At 40.6% G+C, this 18786-nt stretch overlaps 1 protein-coding gene across 6 annotated transcripts in view; it reads right to left on the bottom strand.

Moving 5' to 3' along the window:
* The window catches only part of TENM1 (teneurin transmembrane protein 1), a 342601-nt gene that overhangs the window by 12552 nt on the left and 311263 nt on the right, over positions 1–18786 (bottom strand). For all 6 annotated transcript variants that reach the window (XM_049827935.1, XM_049827938.1, XM_049827940.1 and 3 more), the window contains 4 exons: positions 14568–14934; positions 12282–12792; positions 7034–7206; positions 4496–4731 (listed from right to left, as the gene is read on the bottom strand). In XM_049827935.1, the coding sequence (XP_049683892.1) occupies positions 4496–4731; positions 7034–7206; positions 12282–12792; positions 14568–14934 (1287 nt within the window). The remainder of the gene's footprint in view (positions 1–4495; positions 4732–7033; positions 7207–12281; positions 12793–14567; positions 14935–18786) is intronic.

Genomic DNA, 18786 nt, shown 5'->3' with positions numbered 1-18786 from the left:
ACATATTTAATGTTCTTATTGCTATTATTATTATTATTATTGTTATTGTAGAATGCAGTTAGGAGAAAGGGAAGTCTTGAATACAAATTGCTTGCAATCTACATTTCAGGGACGATACAACAAATAAGAGTGAAAACCAAACAGAGGCAGAATTAGCAGCAAAGTGGATAGCAGCAGTATTTGAAAGCTCACAGAGTTAAGGTAAGGTTTGGGTGGATGCCATTACTTCCCTTATATTCCACATTTTGTGTCTCATTTGTTTACTTTCTTAGATTTTAGTTAAATTTAACACCGTTCTGCAGGCAAGACAGTACGATACATGGGTAGGAGGCCTCATTTCAACGTTGTCACCAAAAAGCTGATTTCAAATCCCATTGGCTTTTTAAAGACGACTCCTCCAACGTACGTACAATGTAGTAAGGAGCCCCTGTGAGAGGCTGGAGCTCATGTGCTCTGTTACAAGCCAGGGAAAACTGGTTTCCGAAAGCAGTGTCAGGTCAGAAATTCAGCTGATGAAAACAGGGAGAAAATTCAGCTGACTTCAGTAATAATGTTAGTAGTGCATAAAAAGATGTATTTATTATATATTTTTAAACATTCGTTGACTCTACTTCCATTAGGTTTATAGCCAGAAATTTTGCAGTGTAAATAATCACATAAATGTGCAGTGTCTTGACTTTCATTCTCAAACCTAAACTGTCTACAATATGTAAATCAGATGAGATGATTGTATTATTTCCTTGTCTGTGTTTTGATTTGAGTCAACGTAAGCTGATACACACTGGCAGAGGATTTGGTTCTATCATTAGAACTTGCTGTAAGACTGGTAAATAAAGGGACATCATTTGCTAAATGCGATAATAAACATAGCTGTCAAAGCCTGTAGCTGCAGGACTTTTGAATTGAGGCCAGTGAGTTATTTCCTTTTTTGTTATTAAAAAAAAAAGGTAAAAATAAGTAAGACTGGCCAAGCATTCAATTTTCAATTTTGTAGATATTCAGTTATAAAACCTGGACTGCATCCAATGCCAAGTTCCTCTAAGTTATGCAAAAGACAGGAGGGAACAGAGCTGCATTCTAATCAGTATATTACTATGCATCATGCTCATTGGTTTTAACAACAGCCTTTGCTTCATTTTTAGAAGTCAATTAAAATAGCAGTTTAATTGATAAAAAAGAAGTCTTGCTAGATTAAGATTGATGTTAAAATGCCTGATTGTACATAGATTTATTATTAATATAAAATGCATACATCCCTACAGACTGTTTTATATACTTTCAGGAAGCACCAGGGCAGGCAGTTCTGCACTTAAAGGAAACCTGTGATTAATTCCTGTTTCCCACATTGATTTAGATACGGAGACAAAGTTAGATGTCTGTTCTAGCATTTCAGTTAACTAACTTACTCACTTCTGCTCTATTTCTAGAGCAGGGAATTCACACCATGCAAAAATCCTACTCTTTAAAACACAGTGTTTACAGCGTTATTCAGAACGTGCGAACAGTGGCCTCCTTCCAAAACTGGAAACAACACTAATAGAGTGACATGCTTTCAAGATGGCTGCTAATTGCATTTAAGAATTAAAAAGGTTAGGACCAGGCAGAGAAGGAAAACTTTCTTCTTCTCAACTAGGTCATCCTGTACCTCATCCTCAGTTACCTGCCTTCTAATTTATACCTCTTAGCACTCAAAGCCATTTGTTTCAATGGCAGTATCAGGACTGATCTCTAAGTAACATCTTTAAACCTCATATCTATGCTTTTTTTTTCTTTTTCTTCTCAGAAAACTCTTCCATTGTGCTGGTTTTTTTTCTTCGACTGAGGGCTCCTGCAAGTCTGTTCATTTCCATTGAGAACTGGTCCAATCCCCAGAGCTTTTCTTTACATTTATTTTCAAAGTTCAGCATAGTTCTTTCTGCCCTACATTGCAAGCTTTCTAACACACTTCCTATTGTGCCAGTCATGGCATATTAAGTGCTTAAAAACTTTCTTTTTAAAATACAACTCACTAGAAGTTTTCAGAAGATCTCACCAGAACCTCATCCAGCATAACAGCTTCTAATGATGCTACATTTTTTTTTTTCTCCAGCAGCACTCAAGCATCTGTCAATAGCAAGCCCTAAATCCCTTTCATTATTTGGCATTACTGCTTCAAACACATTATATGGTGGTATTTTTGCTCCTGCTGTCCTGCATATTTCCTTTAATCACCAAGGCAAGATAGCTGTCTCTGGGTAAATTCTGCCGCTCCTTTGCCTTCCTTGCCAACTGCACTGTTCCAGCTCTGTCCACCTCCACCGACTCCCCACTCCATCAGCATCCCACGCAAACTTCTCAGTGCTAAAGCTGAACTCTAGGACCCATATATTTCACCTATCCTCCAAAGTCCTTCTCATTGGCAGTAACAGCCTCGATAGTCCATTTGTTCCTTTCTCTTGTGTCTATTTACGTGGTGTATCCTATGCACAGAATATTTCTCCTCCTTCCCACTATCAAATCCTCATTTAATGTGCTATCTCACCAGGTTCCCTCCAGCCTTGCCCTGGCAGCCCTCAGACAGATGGTCCTAGAGCTCGCTACAGTCAAGGGAGGGGAAACCATTGTCATACAGGCAGCTGACTTGTCCTTCTGAGTAGGCAGGGGCAATCCGTAAGCCCCCTTGATCTTGGGTAGGTATAAAAAGACACAATTTACAGAAAAAACAATGCAATGGTCACTGCTGCGATGCTAGTGGATACTTTTGGAGGGACAGAGAATGTAAGACAGCAGCACATCAAAGTCGTTCTTACACTTCACCTTCACATTCCGTCCTCCCACTGGATGAAGGTGAAGGAGGAGAAGGAGGAGCACACGAGTGGTTCTATGCACCAACAGGCTGATCCAGAGGCAGGTCAATCAGCTGAGCTCTGGATAGCTTCAGTGTTGCAGTATTTCAACGAACATTTTATGCCTCCAGCCAGAACCCATTTAATCCTGACCAATTTGTGAATTTCCTCCCTTTTTTGGTATGCAATATTAAGGATCATGCAGAAGCAAGTGAAAATGCGTTAAAAAGAACCTGCAATCAATTTCAACAATAGAAAACATGAACTGCGTAATAGGAAAACTGTGCAGGGTGATGCACTTATATTAAATGTAACTGTCATGAACAACTTGGCCCTGGCAATGTAAGCAGAAGAGATGACTGACTACATCCTTTCCATTTAAGATTTTATTGCATAAGATCCTTAAAGAAAAATGCACCATATCTAAGCACAAAATCACACAAAACCCAGCTGAATGGGCAATGTGAGCCATGGAGGCCATAGTTTGGATCCTGCCATCTTAACACGTTTGCCACTGTAATAAGTTCAGCTGCGTCTCTAGACAGGGCCATGAGGACTCACACTATGCCAGAGCGGCGGCAGCCAGAAGCTTCTCCTCACTTGCAAGATCCTAAAAAAGTGACTGTCAAATCTGAAAGATGGCCTTTCAAACAGGTGTTTCACATGCAGTGGCCAGTCCATCCAAGTCTCGCACTTTTGATTGATCAGAGTAGTTGAAAACCAAACAGATGATACAGTTTAAAAAAATGTATCATATCTCATAACCAAAAGACAATCCAGAGATTTTAATAACCATCTCTGTATTGTCAGAGCTAACAGATGTACGTTTGGAGACAATACCTATCCAGGAAGGTTGTAGTTAATAATGCAATATTTTTAAAGCCAAAATTCCCAGACGTACTACTGGTACAGGCATTTTAAAGAGTATTCATGTGAAAAACAGAACTGATTTTGTAAAAAACCTGTTCCGCAAGGTAGCAGTCTCTTTGAGCCTTAGTGTTACCTAATCAAATGCTGAATGTTGACCATCTGTCATTGTAATCTGTGAGTTCTCATCACAGATAAAAATAAACCATGGAGGCAATGTTAAAGTAATTCTTTATTAGGGCCATAGCGCAACCCAGCCAGAGGGAGTTGAGGGGGTTTGAGAGCGTGTGGTGGAGGGCAGAACACACAGCCTATCTGGATACACAGGGAGGACCTACAGCATTCTGGCTTGCACGAAACACGCTGGCCAGGACACCCAAGGTGTGCCCTGCAAGACCCTCTGCCCCAGGCAGAGGCTGGTACCTGTTATTTCCCCCAGAAGAAAGAGGGTCAATAGATCTGAGAGAGGCATTCTGTTGCTCCGACTCTGCTGCTGTGCCAGAGTAACTATGCATTGTCCTTTGCTCACAGCTTCTTCCAAAGCCATAATTAAGTTCTTAGTTGAAAAAGAAGTGGAAGAAAAAAAGTAATTATGTCTTGAGGTCAAGTCTCGCAACCAAAATCAAACAGAGATCAAACATCCCTGTGACTGTCGGAGGAGTTTAGGTTTGAAATTCATGGCTGGGGCCCACCATTGATACAAACTTTCCATTGCTCTCCTTACAAAGTAGAACATTTCAACATGATTTTAGTTCAATGGCTTTCAAAGGGAACACTGCACTTTACACGAGAGGAAGCCTTACCCTTAGCCTTCTCTCAAACGTGGAGATATTGCCTTTGGTCTGCTCCCTCCTTTGCCTCCATTCAATGAGATTTGAGTTATGCTCTCCAGGAAGGGAGATATTGCACTTCCCTAAAGTGGGGCTGACAACCCCTGCTAGAATATGAGGCTCCGTGTTAAGCGTGATTTCCATTCCACTGGCAAAGGTGACTCTCAGAGACCCATCTGGGCTGACCCGGTAGATATTCTGCGTGTTATCTGTCAAAAAACAACAACCAAAAACAGGCAAGAGAGAAAAGTTCAGATCTCCAGATTTATGAAGCAAATGTTAGGTGCAATAGGGCTTTGTTTGTCCCTAGGTTACAGACAGCTGAACATACACCAACTGCAGTGTGATTTTTGCAACCTGTGACCTCCAGGCCTTCCCATGTCTAAAGAGCTTTTTATTACATTTGGCCTGATGATTTCCATTGTGAAGGTTTCCTGCAGCAGGAATAAAGAGTTTTTTGCTTTCAGCTTAAAAATATGTAAACCCATAGGCTGGGTTTTGACCACTGATATTCTGATGATTTTAGCACATTGGGATCTATTAACAGGATTGCAACTGCAATGAGTATCTGAGGTCAAGCATGAAAGCTGTTTTCAAAATGTCTAGGATGATGGCCAGTCTCCCATTCTGACCATTTTCCCTGTATCACCGTACTAAAATCTCCTCCTCCTCCCCATTAGCAGCAAGATCCTGGGGTACAGGCACAGTGACGGTCAGCCACGAGCCTGAAGCCTGGTGCAAGAGACCCACTGGGATGTGGTTGTTGGCAGAAAAATGAATGGGTCAGCACCGGTGGCACAGCGAGCAGCTCCAGAGGCTCGGGACTGTGCTGCAGAGGGCTGTCGAGGGCAGCTGGGATGACCTAGCACAGCCTCCTCCTCCTCCACAAAACTGCCAGAAGGACGCGGAGGGTCCAGAGCAGGTCTCCACTGCAAGGACGTAAAGGCATACAGCCACTGCACGCTCCCTTTCTTTTGCCTGGGCACTGGAATTCCTCCACTGCAGGCAGAGCTGAGCCACATCGCCTTGCATTTGGTCAGGCTAGGGATATGCATGCAGGAGGTTACTGTGGCTCAGCTGTCAGGGGGCAGCTCGATCACGAGCCTGAATGTTTAGTGCTAAGAGACAAAGCGAAAGTCTCACCCTTAAAATGCAATTGAATTCATACCAGCTAGGGACTAAGAAAAGCATCCTTTTTTTTTAGCTGGTCCACACAGAAGTAACTGGTCCAGCTCTTGAGACGTGAATATGTGGAAAACAGTCAGGTACGTCAGAAAGTGAAGATAATAGGCATTACATTAAAAGAGACTTTGTGAATCAGATGTAAGGATACCACGTCTGACTGGTTGTTCACAGGGTGCTTTGTGATAGCTTCACAGAGATACGGAAATATGCAAATTATATGAATTCATAAATATGATAGGTATAATAACTACAGCTGTTCATTTCTGGCACTGCCCACAGTGTGCTGGCACTTTCCTGAGGCAGAATTTGGTAACGTACCAACTTTGAGGAGTTTCAGATTTAAGGACAGACATACAACCAGGCAGTCAGTAGATGATGCAGAGAGCAGATGGGGTCACTTGGACAAAGCCTACATACAACAATACAGTATAATTATTTCCACTTGTTCAGTGCTGTCTCTGCAATGCAATAGTGAAGAGAAATGAGTGAGTATCTTGTTAGGCGAGTTCTTCCTATTTTTTGTTATAGATCAAAAACTGAGAGGAAGAAAAGTTCTGTGATTTGCTCACTTACAAAGCTTTTCCATAGCAGACCTGGAAGGAAATCAGAGAACAAAAAGCTGAACAAGCCACTGAAAACAAGAAAATCAACAAGGAGAAGAAAACCCAGATCAATTAAACTATATAAAACCAGAACTCTGGTGCTGAATCTGCAAAATCTGAGGGAGGGCACCGAGGCACTTCCATTAGGCAGAGAGTAAATTCTTCTGGAGAGATATGATATTGCCAGGGAAATAATGTGGTGTCTACAGGGGCTGAGTCAAAATCTCATCCCCAAGGCAGTCACCAGCAGAAGTGGGTCGTGCTTTTCTCCTTCCTACAAGTGCTGTCCCCAGGACACAGCACTACCTGAAAGAATTCACAACATTGGCCAAACAAGGCATTTCAGTGCTAAAACATCAGTGGAACATGTCATTCTTCTGGGCGGTATTTCTCAGAACAACAAAGCTCAGTGTATTATAGCTCAGTCTAAGTCCTCCAGATACTGAAGTAGAAACTAGCACGTAATGCCTGGAGACATTGGAGATTTCAATAACTAGAATCCATCCATGGGACTCTTCTAGGAGGAAAAGAATTCAGTTGTGGTTTGTTTCTAATTGGTATCCCAGGAGAATTATAAGTAGTATCTAGCTATTTGTACTGAAGCAAGGAAGAAGCAAATGAACTAATTCTAATGTCTTTTTTTGGCAAACAGTTAAGAATGGAGTAATGTCTAGGGTTTGAAACGTAATGATGAGGGAAGAAATAATGGAAATGCTTTAATTACCTTGTTTTAAAGTATATATAGTGGAGGTAGCTGAGAAGTTTGTGGCTGTGATCACATTCTCTCTGTTCGAAGTATCAAGCTCCACTCGCGTCAGTTTTTCAACATCGCTGTGGAAACTGCTGACTTCCCCGGTTGGGAAGGTCGCATTGGTGAGATGGCCATCGGAGTCATACCTGCAAGACATGATGTTAAAGAGCCATGAAAATGTATCACTATTGTCTTGTAGATACACCTAAAGGAAAAAAAAAAAAGGGGAAAAAGTAAGAACCATTGTTAACACTTTGCAATAAGTAAAAAGGTAAGAACTGGTCCAGTTATGCACTCAAAATGCATTCATTCCCTAATCCGAATTCCTGCTTAGACTCTTTTTCAGTGGTGCTGGATAAAATACAACCGGGAATAGTCGGAGATGCTACCTACATCACTTAGCTTCTGCCAGAGGTTTCAGCGTTGCGGTGGGGGTTTCACCCGCTGGGATGTGATACAGGAGGGCGGCCGCTGGAGGTCACTCGGCATTCAGGCAACCACCTCGCCCCCCAAAAAGGTGTTTTCTTACCGTAAGTTTAAATAAAACCAATGCTTAGATCCTGCAACACTCAAAACCTGCCTTTTGTTGCTGATGTGTGAAGTACATAATATGAATGGTGAATTTAAAAAGGGGACCTAAAGCGTAACAATAGCGATAAAATTAGATTGAAATCTGCAGCGATTAAGTTGCCTACGTGGTTTTTTACTCTTGTGTTAGGTTTCCCACGGGCCTACTCAAATCAGCAGGAACTTCTCATCACAAGTAACAGCACCAGAATCTAGAGCACCACATTCTAGTTCACCTAAATTTCATCAGTGCTAAGGAAATTCTTTTAGTTTAAGGTACTTTATGTGCATCAGGCCATGTTATGAAAAAGTAAAAAATTCAAAAAAAGCTCGGGAGCAGTGTTTCTAACAGGTCTTTTCAGTTCTACAGATATATTTGTTCTTTCTGATGGTTCACACGGAAAACAATGCAGAACATTGCTTTGGTGCTTGATATTGTTTCACATTAATGCCTCCCATCTTAAAAACCTTATTGATGCTAACACATTTTTATTCATCCAAGACATCTCACTGATAATGCAGATGTATTTGCATGAGTAAAACCAACTCATGTTCATAAAATAGAAACTTATTTGTGCAGGTAGGAAAGCATAATTAAGTTTCATGTTTTATTAACTGTCTCCTCTCATTGACAAAACATATCCTCAGCTGGTGTATCAACCGACAAAGCTCCACTGCCTCCAATGGAGCTCTTCCAATTCACATCAGCAGACGATCTGGCTACGTCCTTCACTTTAATGTGTTGGCATCATTTCCTTAGGATCTTTACTTCCCCCTAATTAGTCAGACAAAAACCTATGTCACAAGAAGTACTGGCGAAAAAAAATCAGGATTTTTTCCCTTGCTCCCCAATATAAAAGAAAAATACAGCAGCTGTTCTTTCCAAATGGAACACTGGAGAATGAACTAGTGACCATGTTGTGTTTTTTTGACAAAAACATTAATCAAATGTTAAGTACAGTATAATCTCTCTCTCTTTCACTTCCTACTGCCCTCATATACATCATGCAATTTATTTACATTCTACCCTTATGCCGGTTCTGTGCAAATTGACTGGGTGCCACACCCAGCAATTAAAATTGACTCAGATCACTACTTTTGATCATTAGAAAACTCCATGAACATTGGGCAGTTATATTTCATTTACTGCTTCATCAAACAGATATGACAGCTTGCTAGGTTATTTGGATTCGCTACCGTACCACAGAAAAATCCCCAAATCATGCATTTTTACGGCGTAAATGCAGCCAGTTTATTGGGATCCATCTTCGCTAAGGATCTAGTTTTGCTGCTGATAGTGCTGCTGTCGAGATACAAAACTCACTGTGTAGCTGAAAATGGGATAAACTGTTACTGGATGGCTGGCCAGATAAGGTACTGAATTATAATGAGACTAGAGCACATGCCAACGGACTCTTACTCATGTAGATGGTCCCACTGACTTCAAGGAGAACATGCAGATTAGCATCTCAGCAATGATTCCATAATGTGACCATCTAAAGGGTTTTTTTTATTCCAGATTGCTCCAAGAAACCCAACCCTCCAAGGATAGGTTCTGCCACCTTTCACATGATGAATAGTAGCACACCGGGACTCAGTTCCTGCAGAGCAATGTCCTCCCCATACTAATAGGGGCAGAATCATGACATATTTCTTAATGTTAATTTGGGGCCCAGTTATGCCACTGTTAATCATGTCAGTGACCATTTAATCATGCAAATAATTGCATTGATTTCAGTACTCACATGAGGAAGTGCTCACCAGTATTTGAAATGCACACTTGGGGATATAGCTTCACAATCTATTTTCATTTCTATGTGTAGCACAGTTAAGAGTTATATCATTTCAAAGGGAAAGCGGTCTAATTAATTTTTTCAGAGAGAGTTGTTTCTTGCAGGTGTTTTCTTGTCCTTGATTTAATAGAGGCACAGAGCTCCCCCTCCCCTCTTACAGCTTTAATGATACAATATTAAAAAAATCTAGATGACTGAAAATTATACATTAGCTATAATTTTATGCAAGAGCTCTTTCAGTACTTCCATTCCATCAGATTAGAGTAGATGGATGACAAGTACTTTTGTAGGTGGTTTTCTACCTCTTAATAATTTCCCTCTGTGAGTGAATCTGACATATAGGTAGATGTTCTGAACAGTTCATTATCTTTGCTCATATTCCCAAGTATGTGTGATACGTGTTGTTAAACAAACTCATCCCTACTTCAGCTTGACACTGCCATGGGTTGAACTTTTGGATGTGAATGCAAATCTACCTTAAATGGAGAAGATGATTCCAAGCAATTTGAAAGTTGCTTATATGATAATTCTCTTAGCTCCAATACTATGTTCATACAGGACTCGGAAGCAATTCACATATAAGTAACCCCTTCAAAAAAATCTAATTTTCAAACTGAAATCAGGTGTCAGTTCAGAATGTGACCTGTCTGGAAAATAATGTCTGGTTAAAGGATAACTAAGGATCATCACGCCCCATGACCTATTCATGGCAGAAGGAGAGCAGCATCTCCTGAAAGCACATCTACTCAGCACAGCACTGATTACTGACTGCAGCAGATTGGGTGACAGTCTGTGTATCGGCCATTCAGGAATTTGTAATATATTATGAAGAAGACTTAAAATATTGGACTGAACATAAATATTAAAGACATGACTTCACTATTTAATTTTGATATTGTTTTTGTAATGCTAAAAATTGTAATTCTGTCAATTTCTAGTGACTAGATTGGCAGAAGGGCGGAGTCGTGCAAAGCTTGGACAACTGGAAGCATCAGTGAGGACAGTGTTACCTAGCCTGCAGTTAAAGCTGTGAAAGCATGAAAAACTGTTTAATTTAGCAAAACTTCTTTGTGTTAATCACATACATCGTATCAATCCTTCCAAGGCACAAGTACTTCTTTGTGAAGAAATCTATTTTACATACAATGGGAGGCACCTGCAAGCAGGTGAAGTCCTTTAAAAGGTCTTACTATGCTTGAGTCATACTTTAACAAACAGCTTGCCAGAAGACAACAGGAACAAGCAATAATAGTGTGAAATGGTTTACACTCAGTGTCAGTGGGACAGAGTAAGAATACCGAGATTGAGTAGCACATGACTGAAAATAATCTGCTCTAACATGCTCTAACAATCAAGGCCCTGCAACAATGCATAGTGTTCAGCACTTTAACAAGTAATAGGCATGATTTGGAGCTACTGTAAAAGCTTTTTGAAAGTGTCATTGGTCCATGGTCTGGATTGATGCCATCCTCAAGTAGGGACTTAAATGGATCACTCTCAGTGTCGAAATTATTACAAAGTATATATTAAGTTAGGTCTGCTTATAAAAGGTAACACTCAGATGAGTGTTTAAGCAGCACCAGGACAACAGTGAGCTTTGTCTTGTTGCAAGATAATTTAAATTTATATCAATAGATGCCTGATAATGAGAACTGAACCAGGAAGGCCCTGTATGGTTTTGTTTTCCTGCATATTGTCAGAAACGGCCCTCTCTAATGGTTTATACTTATGTCCACTCTATCAATTTAGTCTTTGGCAGAATAATAGAGGGCACGATGGAAAAACATACCCTTGAATAAAAAAATCCCATGCATTAGGCAGCAGTTTTCTCTGCTTTTGTGCTACTTGCATTTCAAGAAAATATAATTTTAAAAACCTGTAATGATGGTGATTCAACTGCCTCTCCAGGTGACTTATGCAGTAACTTAATTCTCCTCAATGTGTTTTCTGTTCGTATCTCACCTGGATGGCTTTTCATTTCAGTTTTTGACCATGAACTCCTATGCTCCACAGAAAGCAGGCATTATTATCCTCCTTGAAGACTCTGAACTAGTACTGCAATGTTAACATATGATTTCCATCCATCACTTGTCACATCCTCAAACAGGGATTATGACAATTAATTATAAATAATGAGAAATCCTGATACATCACACCTCGTTATAAATAAAAAATGAACTTTCTCTTGGGTTGTTCTCTCTCTGGGACCAGACTGGGATGTTCTGACTGCATCTTTAACTGTCTTGTCTTGCTCTTTAGAAGTCCCGTCAAAGGTCTCCTGAAGGTCTTGCTTATGAGGCCATTCCTATTCCCCTTATATATAGCCTTTTGCTATTACATATTCTTTTGTTATTATATATCCTCTTTCCCTGCTGATAGAGACAAGTTCACGCTTGTCTTTCTTTGAATATTCTTTCCACTGAGATTCTCAATTTCCTTTGCAACACTCCCTTCTCTGATGAGTATGCTAATTTTCCCCTTTTTGCCTTCCTCGGGAATTTTGCAAATTCCTGATTCGTATCACAACTTGCCTCTACTTCTTTAGTTACACAAGATTCCGCAATCATATTTTCATTTAGAGAAACAGATTCACAATAATAAAGTGCAAATGAAGTACAATTTCAGGCAGTTTCTGCTACACTTAATGGGCACTATATACAGAGCTTCTACATGTGACAGGCTTTGGCATTTAAAAATGGTAGTGTTTCATTGTAAAAACTTGTGCAACAGCACTACCTGTCCTTTCTCATGCAGTGTTAGTAGCAGGGTGTCTTTTTAAATTACTAGAACTGACTACAAAAATTTCAGTGTTCCTTTAAAATAGGGTTTCTTAAATCAGGAATTTAATGTCATGGACTTACTCGTACACAGTCGTCCATCCATTTTCATCGCTTTTGGTTGCTAGAAGCCCTGTGTTTCCAGGATATGTCATGAGAGCCAGGTTGTAGCCTTGGGCATAAACTCTTTTCAGAACCCCATTGCTGCTTATTGTCAGCCAGTACACCTGGCCCCCTGGCACCACGACCCACAGGGGCAGCCCGCTCGTGTCTCTGCGGATGTGAACCGAATTCCCATTGCTGCTGGTGATGGTGCCAATATCTCCTTCCCCGCTGTAGGTGAAATTGTAAATGTAGTCCCTCGTTATGAGGTTCAGTGTGTGCAGGTGGGTGCCGTTGATGGTGAACTGATATAGTTCTTGGTCCGCTGGCGACGCAATCTCATACATATTCGTGTCACTGAGGTGAGCCTTGTTTCGGCTGACTGCACGGATGCGAACATTGCCAAGGTCTGCTACGTACAGTGTGTCATCAGGAGAGACTGCTAGAGAAGAAGGTGCTTTCAACTTTGCATCTTTGGCATATCCACCATCACCTGGAGGAGAAATGGTAATTTTAGTAATCTGTAATGTCCGTATTTAAGCTGAGCCCCTAAACCTGACACACTGCTTCTCCTCACAGGTCAATAAAACAATATCTTCTTGAACTGATTAAATCCCTATTATCTGAGGTTGGTGCAATTCTAAATTAGCCTCGATGAAGACAAACAAAAATATAAATTATCTAATTTACAACAGTTTTGCTAAGGCCAAAACCCTGCTGCTCAGGAAAGCTTTAATGGCAAAATTGTGAAAGAAAAAATCATGACATCTGATGTTTCATTCCCTACTTTTTGTCTGCTGGCATGTTGTTAAAGTAGAATCATGTTATAAATAAAACAAAGAGAAAATAAAACCCAGTAATTCAACTAAAATGACGCTGAAGGAAAGATTAGTTTATACTTATTAAAAACTCAACACAGAGGAAAACAAAACAAGAACAATAGATAAAAAGCACCTTGAGAAACAACCCCTTCCAATATAATTTGATAATTTATTTGGTTTGTGTATTTTAGGGTTTGAGGAGGATATTTGCATTATCATGGGCTGTATATGCATATCAAAATGACTTTACATGAACAGGATTTTCTGTAACTAGCAAGAAAGCATATTAAACCTCACTCTTAGAGAAAAATACATTAGTGTTTGTATTGCTCCACTTCTCCTGCCTGAAAAACGGAATTTGCTGAAGAGTTTGAGCACACCCTCTTCTTCCTTGGAGACGGACAAATTAGCTGATCTTTCTGCCAAGCTGACCCTGCCTTTCACCAACAATCATTAGATTTGCCAGGTTTTAATTTTTTAGCACTGAGGGTAGTTACCCTCAACAGGAACCCTGAACTGGATTCTTTTCAGCACTGGTCTACTATAGCCATAAGTGAAGCTGGCAGCACTTGGCAATGCACATGAGGCTTTGATTATCATTACAATGCTGGGTCAGCAACCCACCTTCTCTGGAAGACCATTTACATTTTTTTCTCTCCATTCTTGACATACTTAATGTTTTCTTGTCAGTAATTAACCTTTTACTCGAAATGAGAGGCTTAAGAATTATGATGACATTATGGTGCTGAACACAGTGGTTCTTAGAGATGACAAGATGACAACATACTGCACACCTCTGTATATGGGAATGCTGCCCTTTGTCCCATTACGAAATATGTTTTTATGAAAAAAAGCGCCACAATTTGTTTTGATGCACGCAGGGGAGAGGAGCTGCGTTGCTGAGCACGTCCAGTGATGCAGTGTGGGCCTGGCACTGGCTGTTCCATTTTAAAACACACAAAGAAGAAGAAATTCTTAACTTATGTGTTTGCATCATTTTGCTGGTTGTGCAACGTGACACAAGAGATGAGAAGGGATAAGCTAGTGTTTTTCACTTGATGTGAAACACCTCGGTACTCGGTGAGAAGGGCTGCTTGATCCAGTAGTATTTAGGTGCAATCTGTACTGGGGCCGGTACCATCTTCAGCATGGGCAAACATAGCTGACACAGAAAAGCAGGCTTGGAGCTAATTTTGAATCACGTGTAAGCTCTCTATCAAAAGAGGAAAAGCTAAGACCACCCTGAGGTTCCTCCAGTGCCAACTGGAAGACTCACGTCTCTGAATCCAACGGATTAAATCCACAAAGAGCTGCTGATAACATTTCTGGCTTTCCAAGGAAAATGAATCATTGCTCAGCTCTCCTTCCCCTCGTCACTTTGCTAATCTGCAGCTGTGCCAGGGGTTCTCAACAGATATGAGACAGGAAATAACTAGCATCTCCTTACCTGAAAAACAGTCACAATTAGGATCAATCTTGCAGTCGCAATCCGATGGGGCTCCAGCGATTATAGAGATCTCACCGTTGGTTGTGACCTGTTGTATACGGTTGATCTTTCTTTCATCTGTTTCTGCAATGTAGAGTATGCCGCTGTGAGACACAGCGATCGCCCTGGCTGACTCCAAGGTCGAATGGATGGCCACCTTGCTGACGATGAAGTGGTCAATGCCTGGCACCTGGCAGTGAATGGGGCGTCCTGCAATAATTCGCACACGTCTGTTCTCAGAGATCTGCAGGACAATGTTGTTGTCCAGGACATACAGTGAATTGTCTAGAGGGTTCACTGTGAGGTCTGTTGGCCACTCTAACCGCACCTGGGAAAAAAAAAATTAAGGGGAAGGCAGGGGAAAAAAGACAAAAAAAGAATGATTACCACAGTAAGGCAGTTTCATTCAACCATCTTTGATCACCACGTCATCAAGGCACTCAGTGGATTCACCCAGCACTGCGTCTCTAGTATGTACCTTTAATTGGGTTTGGCAGAAGAAGTTTCAACAAGCATACTCTTTTCTGAGGTCCAGCTCCAGTGCGGAACAAAACTTGATTTGAAAAGTAATTTAGCACCCTCTGAGAGGTATTTGCACAAGTCCATTAACGTGGGAATTTTATTATACCTATGCGGTCATGCAAATAAAAACACACACTTCATGTCATGCAACATCAGCCGGAAAATTTTCCAGGTCTGAATGTTATTGTTTCAAGGTTGCAGTCAACACTGGCAGAGTGGAAAACAGTTAGAGGCTGTCAACGTCCTAACACTTTAATTGACTGTTAGTACAAAAGGAAAATGACATACTAGAAGAGTACGACATAGTTCCACGATTTATTTACTAAGCAAGAAATGTTAATGACTTATATGCCATAAGAAATATAAGCTTGTTAATAATAAACCAATATATCACACTTCACATGATACAGCAGCCAAGCCATAATTATTTATAATGATTTTGCTTTGTGAATTCAGTATTTCAGTCATGGATTAAGTAAATTCTTCATACTTAAGGTTGGCTTTTTTGCCTTTTTCCATGCAGGTGAGAGAGCCAACCAAGCAAAGTTTCCAAACAATACTGGAGGAAATATTAGAAGAATGACCTCACTCATCTGATACCTGTTGCATCAGGATCTGAAGGAATTAAACATGCTCCCAATTAAAGGTGGGGCTTCCTGTCAACCGGAAAGACAACCAGTATGTAGGCTGCTAACTGTAGCATGTACTGGCCAGAGCTTCAAACTCCTCCTGTTGGGAAAGCTCAATAGGCAGTGTAGGATCGCTGAACTGGGAAACAACAACAGAATAGACTGGTCCCCCTCGCCAGCTAATGGCCAGTGGAGGTTTTGGACTGCAGCTTGTCTATGGAAAGGTCAGAGAACAACTGAGCCACTGAGATTGCAAGACAGCCTATTTTTGTCATCTGTCTCAGGACGCTCTGCTTGTTATCCTTCGTGAAGAGATGGCTGCTTTTATCTGAGTGGAATTTTTCTGGACTAAATATTTCAATCATCAGAAGAGAATAAATACCAGGCTAAAGTGTAACGGTTTTATATTCTTTATATGTCACAGAGGCTTCTATTATTCAATTTACTGATTTTGTTGCTGGTTTTGCTCATTTTTCCACTGTGCTAATTAAAAGATCTATGAATCTAGAGACCACAGATGCTAATACAATGCTCAGCACTGAGGAATAACATATGGTGGAGTGTGTGGCCATCGCAAGCCACCTGCTTGCCTGGGGTCAGCTCAGGAACCGGGCTGGAGTCCAAGTCTCTCCCCTTCTCAAGCATCAGTATTTCCTGAATAATCTCATTTCCAGAAGTACATTGCTGGTTTGATAATTGATGTTTTAATAAAGTGAGTGCATTGTGGCTGCCGTGTCTCATCCTGCGTGGTTACGTGGTGCACCACACAATTATGAAGGCTCACAGAGTAATCGAATTACTCTCTGTGCCCAGTCCATTTTACTAGACAGCATAATAACTGGCATTAAAACTAATGCTGTTGGGTTCAAGATCTCTTCTGAACCAGGTGGTAGAGTCCTTCCAAAGGATGATAAATGTGGTGAAACAGTTGGAAACAGATTCCTCCCAAAAGGTGCTGATTTCTGGGCATGTGTGAAACTGCCCGCATTTCACCCGCTGCTTTAGGGCTGGTTTACACAGTGCTTCAACTGGGAGTTCACTGGTACACCAAATACAACTCTTTTGTTAGCATAAAAATCTCTACAAGGCTATCTTCAGGAAACGTGGAAAAAAACATATTTGCAATGTACCTTTAATGCAGAACATTTGATGGGAAACAGACACCTTCAACTTTAATGGCCTCCTTCATAGATCACTCTGCTGTAAAAATAATCTTTGATTAACCATAACTAGATTATTAGTGATAAAAACTTTGGGCTGAAACTCCCTATTTTTTCCATAATGACTCTGCACAGCACCTGCTATGTCGTAATAGCTGGTTTTCCTTTGTGGACCAGCCACACTGGCTTTGCCCAGTGAATAATTTGAATTCCTCCCACTGTGAAGCTATGCCTGGTGTCTTGCAGATAAACAGGGACTGGTTTGGGCCAAAACAACTTACTCTCTTGTTGATTTAAGGCTGATTTGGTTTATTGAGATAGAATAAACTTTTATGCAGCTGTCCATTTCACTTGCAGCAATGTGCCTAAAGCTTAGTCTTAACAGCTGTTAACTGCAAGCACATTTGCTTTCATACCGATCACATCTGTAAATCTAGCTGCATTATGGTAAAAATAAATAAAATTTTAGTTGGGAACATCTAAACAATTTTGATTACTACACCAGAACTGTTGCCTAGCTCGCTGCTCTGCAAAGCTAACAGAAGGTATGGCTACAGCTTCTCCTTCCTGGGTTTAAAGTGGTCATGGACGTATTAATGGTTTAATCCCAGGCGAAATAATAAAGCTAGCATGTACCTGTCTGTAGATTGCAGCATAAAAACCAGCTGCTGCTCACAGCAAGCTTACGCTAGTGCAACTGGAGGGGAAAAAAAGGTGAAATAGCCCAATTAAAATCAAACATACACACAAGCCCAAACCCCTGAGCATTCCTAATCTGAAGAAGAATTTCACAGATTTAGAAAAAATCTGCACTGCTCTTGCCAGGATGAGGCTTCATGGCATCTTAAACTGGTGCAAGCTGGGGCTGCTGCAGTCCCACCCCATCCCTTCTTCCATTGCAGCCCCAGCAGCAAGGCCAGTGTTTATGTGCTCCTACAGAGAGCAGGTTCAGGATGGTTTGCTGGCTAAAAACTAATCACCTAAATCAGCTTAAGCTGAAGTGTAACTGCACCCTCAGGTTCACTGTTATCTTGAAAAGTCACCGGTTGTTTCTTTTCTTTTAAAGCAAGCTGGTCTCTGGCAGGTTTCTGTGACCAAACCATCAGTTGTGCTTCATTCAAAGCCAATAAACATATTACAGAGAAGCACTTCAATTCTCATCTGATACGACTGTGCCTATTAAAAGGTTTTTCCAGACAAAACCTCAGTTAGGATTAGAATATTAAATCAGTTAATATACTTTTTAATTTGAAGCAGTACTTCACAAGCCACTGTAAAAAGTCCTCTCCCATATATGTATATTTTTCTTATAACTCAAAATTGGGCCAACTGCAAGTGTTTTTTTCTTGAATTTAATGGGTTCTTTTTTTTGAGCAGTGTACAGAAATGGCATTGCTGATTATCCCATTATAAACAAACAGACAAGGTTTGTTCAGTAGCAGTCAGTACCTCATACTCTTCACAGACTGAAATTTTCAGGTGACAATTCTGGTTAGGTTCACGGAAGACTGAGTATATGCAATGGAAATCACTGCTGAAACAAGTGAACCCTTGAGCAATGAGACCTTTTGCATGTAAGTATTAACATGTCAACTTTTCTGGGAATTCAGCATTTAACTGTCAACATAAAGGCTCCAGCTATATCTAATAATCAATCTCTCGTTTGAGAAGTGCAAAATTAACACCTACTGGTCTGGCTTTCTAATACATCTTTTCATGTCAAGTGTTCTGGAAAACACAAAGTGCACTAAGGTGGCTTCAGTTTAAATGAATTTTCACTGGGAGATCTACATTTAGGTAGTTAAATAGCTCTCAGACCCAAATGGTATTTTTTGTGTTTGTTTCTTTCTTGCAAAATATACATGTGCT

The sequence above is a fragment of the Accipiter gentilis genome, chromosome 24 (assembly GCF_929443795.1).
Source record: "Accipiter gentilis chromosome 24, bAccGen1.1, whole genome shotgun sequence".
Classification (NCBI taxonomy): domain Eukaryota; kingdom Metazoa; phylum Chordata; class Aves; order Accipitriformes; family Accipitridae; genus Astur; species Astur gentilis.
The sequence above is the reverse complement of the archived record's forward strand: the minus strand, read 5'-3'. Positions and strand labels throughout refer to the sequence as shown.